General features: G+C 52.7%; 1 protein-coding gene across 2 annotated transcripts in view; it reads left to right on the forward strand.

Annotated features, from left to right (window-relative positions):
* Nucleotides 1-2,836: 2,836 nt before the first annotated feature.
* The window catches only part of EBF3 (EBF transcription factor 3), a 121,175-nt gene continuing 118,213 nt past the window's right edge, over nucleotides 2,837-5,798 (forward strand). For both annotated transcript variants that reach the window (XM_037398953.1, XM_037398954.1), the window contains exons 1-4: nucleotides 2,837-3,277; nucleotides 3,507-3,663; nucleotides 4,093-4,156; nucleotides 4,884-4,939. In XM_037398953.1, coding sequence (XP_037254850.1) covers nucleotides 3,144-3,277; nucleotides 3,507-3,663; nucleotides 4,093-4,156; nucleotides 4,884-4,939 — 411 coding nt within the window. In that variant the 5' untranslated portion in view covers nucleotides 2,837-3,143. The remainder of the gene's footprint in view (nucleotides 3,278-3,506; nucleotides 3,664-4,092; nucleotides 4,157-4,883; nucleotides 4,940-5,798) is intronic.

Here is a 5,798-nt window from a genome sequence, read left to right on the forward strand (position 1 = left end):
CGCGGCCGCGGAGGTCTCCCCGCCCGGGCCGCGGCAGGCGGTGCCGGCGCGGCGGCGGGGCGCCCCGGGCGCGGGGGCCGCAGAGCGGGGCTGGGCCGGGGGGACAGCTGGGCTGCGGCCATCTGACCGGCTCCGCCGTGACATCTGGGAGCCCACTGGTGTGTGGCACGCGAATCGCTTGATGTCGCTATTTAAATGCAAATTTGCGGGGGGATCACTGAAGCCTCACCCCGTAAATTCACACAAAAGGGAGACTTGGCGCGCCGCGCCAGAGGAGGAGGAGGAGGAGGAGGAGAAGGAGGAGGAGGAGGAGGAGGAGGAGGAGGAGGAGGGCCGCGGAGCCGGGAGGGCTCGGGCCGCCCCCGGCAGCCGCGCACACCCCCTGCCCGCCCGGCGCCGGGCCGCGGCCGGGGCCCCGCTCCCCCGCCGGCTCGCCGGTGCAAGGTGCCGCGGCGGCGGGCCGCCCTCCCGGCCCTGCCGGCCTCCCCGACACCGGTCCCGGGCCGGGGGAAGCCCTGCCGCCGGGCCGGCCGCCCCTCCCGGGCCGCGGCGGAGTCGTCGGGGGGCGGCGGCCCCGCGGGATGCCGGCCTGGGGTTGGCGCGGCGCGGCGCGGAGCGGTGCGGGCAGAGAGCATCCCGGGCGGGCTCCCGGCTGCCGGCAGCTCGCAGCCAGCCGCGGAGTGACAAAAAAAAGATAAAGTTGGTGAATGATAAAGACCGTATTTTCCACGCTTTGGGTGCAGGACCAGATGATCTAGAAAATGAGCTGAAATAGATTCAGCCTCAGAGCCTGTTGTGAAGAGCAGCTGATTCCCCCATTTCTGGCCAGATGGCTTCTGAACACAGATTTGCATTCATTTTCGCTTAATATCGTCCAAAATAGTGGGGCAGCTGCATTTGTTGTCAAAAAGGTTTAAAACTCCCTTTCTTTCTGGGGCAGGATCGTTACCTTATGTGATGGGCTTATGGAACTTCCCCCCCCCCCTCCTCCCTTAGTCAACAGTATCAGATTTAAAAGGATTTGTTTTAAAACCTTCTAATTTGGTAATCAGATTTAAATCGCCTTGGCGCGTGTAATCTGAATTAAAGATACTGTAAATGATTTTAAGCATTATGCTTTCGTTAGCAGAGGGAAGAACCAACTTCGGCATTGTTCTGTGCATTTTAGGAAATATGTTACAATTATAGCGTTGTTGGGCGGTTTTACCTTATTTTTAGGAGGGCGGATTTGGCGGGTTGGGGGGGAACCGGCACCCCCGGCGCCCGCCCGGGGTCCCTCAATGTGTCGGCGCCACCAAATGCCACCTCCAGCCCGAGCGCCGCATTGTTTGGGAACTTTGGTCCGCTCGTCCCTCCGCGATAAAAGTGTTTGGGTTTGTAATCTGCTCTACTGTACCTCAAAAGCTCCGGGCTGATTATGAATACAGGAATTTTCTTTTAATTTATCATGAATAGTTTCCATACACTTTGATTTAAGGTTATTAACATTCTATAGACAGTGGCATCTTTAATATGTGGCGATCGCTTCTAAAGACTAATCTCATTACCCTCAAATAGTCATAAAATATGATTTTATTATACTTACGTATTTAATTAGACGGCCAGCAATGTAATGGATTTTGAGATCGGGTAGAGCAACAGCTTTGATAATTCACTTATCTTTGGCAATAGTCATTAACCCCCAACACCAGCAAAATAGATTGCTTTCTAACACATATTTCCCCCCCGCCCTCACCCCTTGGAGAAAGGATCAGGGGGTCTCCTGATAACGCAAATCGGACTTCGATTTTCACCGATTAATTAAAATATTAACGCACGGACCTTAGCAATTCACAAAAAGAAATAATAATAATAATTAAAAAAAAATTTAAAAAGGAAGCCCTAATCCGCACTGGGCGGAAAAGGCTCATCACTCGAGGCGGATATATAGATATATATGGACAAGGCGGACATATAGCTGTGGATATGTGTGTCTGTGTGTATGAACACTTCAAATAGATGTATTTACGTGCGCGGCTGTGTGTGTATTCTGTCCTGTGCTGGCGGAGGGGTGCTGCGCGGCTCCAGCCGCCCTTTGTCCGTCCCCACGCTCCCCTCCCCCCCGCCTCGACACCCCCACGACCCTCCACGAGGGTCACGTCTCCCTGACCACCCTTCCTCTCTCTGTCCTGCGGCCCACGAGGGCGAGGGGGGGCGGGGGGGCGGGTCACCCGTGGCCCGGCGCTTGAGACGGTTCCTCGAAGCCACTTTGAAGAAGATACTTGGGACCTCGACGGCGCGTTCCTGCCCGGCCCCGGGCGGGGGGGGCCTTCGGCTGGGGGCGGGGGGGGCCCGGCCCCGGGCAGGAGCGCGGCGGCGAGCGCCTGAACCCCACTCTCCATATATGGCGCTGAGCCCGCCCACCGGCGACGTCATCAGTGACGACACCTCTCCCGCGGTGGCGGGGGCCCGGCTCCCGGGGAAGGGCGCGCTCCTCGGGGAGGGAGGGCCGGGCTCTGCGCGCCTCCGTCCATTCCGTGAGACGCCACGGGCCCGCGCCCCGTTCTCCCGTGTGCCCGGGAACACCTCCGCGGTAATCAGTATTTTTTTTTTTTTTTTCCCGTTTATTTGTCTTTTGGAGCAGGAGAGCCTTGCCAGAAAGTGGTCGATTCAGCAGTGTCCTGAAGCTTTTTTTTTTTTTTTCCGAGGCGATTTTACTAGGATGACACCACGTTGAGCGCGTCTGCAAACAACAACAAAAATATTTATTCTTTTACCCCCCCTCCCCCCCAAAAAAAAGCAACCTCGCAGTGTCGCCGGCTGCAGTTACACTTTTTCTTTGTTTTTTTTTTATTTATTTTTTTTTTTTTTTTTTTTTTTTTTTTTAAACCACCAAACTGGAACGCCATCCAACTCGCTGCACAGAAGTACTCAGTAAATTGTTTATGTCGTGCCAATACAGGACAGATTGAAGAAGGAAGCAAGACTTGAACTGGGCTTTTCTCCTACTGATCACAGGGAGTAAAGTCATCTCTTATATTCCAGTCGCCAAGGAGAGAGAGAGAGAGAGAAAATCAAGCAACAACCAACCCACCCCGTATCTGACATTTCCCTCAATTTTAACCCCTTTTGGTTAGGAGCTGGTTTTGCCCAAATTTGTTTTAATGTTTGGGATTCAGGAAAATATACCAAGAGGTGGGACGACCATGAAAGAAGAACCGCTGGGCAGTGGGATGAATCCCGTCCGCTCATGGATGCATACTGCTGGGGTAGTGGATGCTAACACGGCCGCCCAAAGGTACGTCTGCCAAATCCTCTCCCGGCGGTTTTCTCCTCCTGTATTTCTCATCCCGGCCGTAAATCCCCCCCCCCCCCCCGCCCCCCCCCGCCCGCCCCGTATCAGTTACAGCCTCCCCGCTCCGCGCCGCTCCGCGCTCCCCGCATCCCCCCGCGGCCGCGGTGCCTGCGCGCCCCTTCCCGCCGCGCCGGCCGCTCTCACCCGCGCCTTGTCTTGTTTTCTCCCGCAGCGGCGTGGGGCTGGCTCGGGCACATTTCGAGAAACAGCCGCCTTCCAATCTCAGAAAATCCAATTTTTTCCACTTCGTCTTAGCTCTGTACGACAGGCAGGGACAGCCAGTGGAGATTGAGAGAACAGCTTTTGTGGACTTTGTGGAGAAAGAGAAAGTAAGTCTGCCTGTTATCTTTTTTTTTTTTTTTTTTAATTATTATTATTTTGGAAAAAAACCCCAGACAAACAAAAACGTTTAAGCGTGATTTAATTGATCAAAGATAATTTTCAACCACGGCAGCCCTAACGGTACTCCAGAGGCGCCCAGACCACGTGCGGGTCCCCCCGTTATTACTGCCGCTCCGAATAGACCCCGGGTTTAGAAACTTACTGCCGCGTCCCCGACTTATTTTAACGCCGGGAAAACGGCTAAACATGACATATTTGCACCAAGATAATGACATCATCAGCGCTCCACAAAAGTGACCGTGGGCTGAATTTCTGCAAACTGTTAATTCCGAGCCGCTTCAGGGACGAGAAAAATGTACGTCAGGAGGAGGGAGATATTTTTCATGCTAAATGTAATTATTTATCGTTACTTGCAGGAGCCAAACAATGAAAAAACTAACAATGGAATTCATTATAAACTTCAGTTATTGTATAGCAATGGTAAGTTGTCGTTATCTCATTTTTGAACGTCTGTGTGCCGCAGAAAAGTCTCACTTTCTTTTTCAAGGCCTTTTGGAAAAGGATATAAAGATTTGGAGATTAAAATTACACGCATGTAAACACGGCTCTTTCCTTGGCATATAAGGAAAACAAAACATAAACGATCAATAAGTCAATGGTACTTCACATGATTAACCGGTTGGTCTTGAAGTGGAAAGTAAAAAAGGGGATCGATAGCTGCTCCAGCAGAACATCGCTTTTAAGTGACTTTTTTCCAGTTTTGCGAATTAATGGTAATTATTGGGCTGGGGTGAGCGCGGGGAGCGGGCGGAGCGGAGCCCCGGCCCGGGCGGAGCGGGGTCCCCACGCGCCAGGGAAGCACGCGGCGCCGCCGGCCCCCCGCGCGCCGCTGGCCTCGCGTGCCGCCCTCCCCCCGCGGCCGTGGGGCCGCAGCCAGCCTGGCCGGGGGGCTGATGGGGACGGCCACGCCGCGCCAGGTCTAGCCGGGGGCGAGAAGCCCGGCACTAGGTGGTTTCTGGCCTTTTTTTTCTTCTCTCTCTCTCTTTTTTTTTTTTTTTTTTTTTTTGTAATTTTTATTTTAAGCCTGGCGCGAGCGGCCGTCCCTGCCCATGGCAGTGAGCTGCCTGACCTCATGCTTTCGTTATGTCATTTGGGTGGCTCGGCACTGAAATCCTGACAGGACTTTTTCTCTGCTTTCCCTCCGCAGGAGTTAGGACGGAGCAGGACCTGTATGTTCGTCTAATAGACTCAATGACCAAACAGGTGAGAAAGTTTACGCTTTTCTTTACACGCGAGTTACTAAGTTTGTATGTTGCCCTCGCTTGGGGGGGGGGGGGGAGGGGGGGCAGGGGGAGGGGAGGGAGGATGTTAAACCGGTGGGACCGCACCTATTTCTCATTTACCTGAGCGAGTCACTCCAATACCCGTTACCGGAGGAGATGTTAAAGGGCGAACAAGGTGTGTTGTTACTGTCGGAGGAAGCCTTGGCATCACTAGTGTGTGTGGCGTTAGGTACAGCGTCATGTGAACAGATGTTTGATATAATTAATTTAGCAAGGGAGAAAGGAAAGGGGGGAAAAAAATCAACTTGCCCTGTTTATTTTAAAATGCCGTTGTTGTTCCCCCTCCCCTTGTAACTTTTTTTGGCGATATTTCCCCCGGTGAGGAAGGGGCAGCCCCTCCGCCCAGGCGCTCCGCAACCGGCCACGGATTAGTCCTTTTCTTTTATAATGCGATGATCCAGTAACACGAGACGTTTATTTGGATTTAAAAGTTAAATGTGCTGAGGTGAAAAGTCATCTTGTTCTCCTCTAGTCCATATTCACCTCTCAGCCCCCCATCTCCATAATTCAAACTCCGTGCTCCAGGGGTCACCCAAACCCGTCCATTTCCCTGAGATCAGCTTCTGTTTCTTCCTCAAACCTCTGTCATACCTTGTAAATAACATAATTACAAGCAGTTCCTTATTAAATTATTTAACCTGTCTTGGTCAACTTTTCCGATGATAACTACGTGTTATCAGCATTGCAGCACAGCAATTAAAGACAGAAAGCTACTCGCTGGCCTTGGATTTAATCAACTTTTTTGATTTTTATTTTTCGTCGTGTTTTTTATCAATAAT

Source organism: Falco rusticolus, chromosome 9, assembly GCF_015220075.1.
Source record: "Falco rusticolus isolate bFalRus1 chromosome 9, bFalRus1.pri, whole genome shotgun sequence".
In the NCBI taxonomy this organism is placed as follows: Eukaryota; Metazoa; Chordata; class Aves; order Falconiformes; family Falconidae; genus Falco; species Falco rusticolus.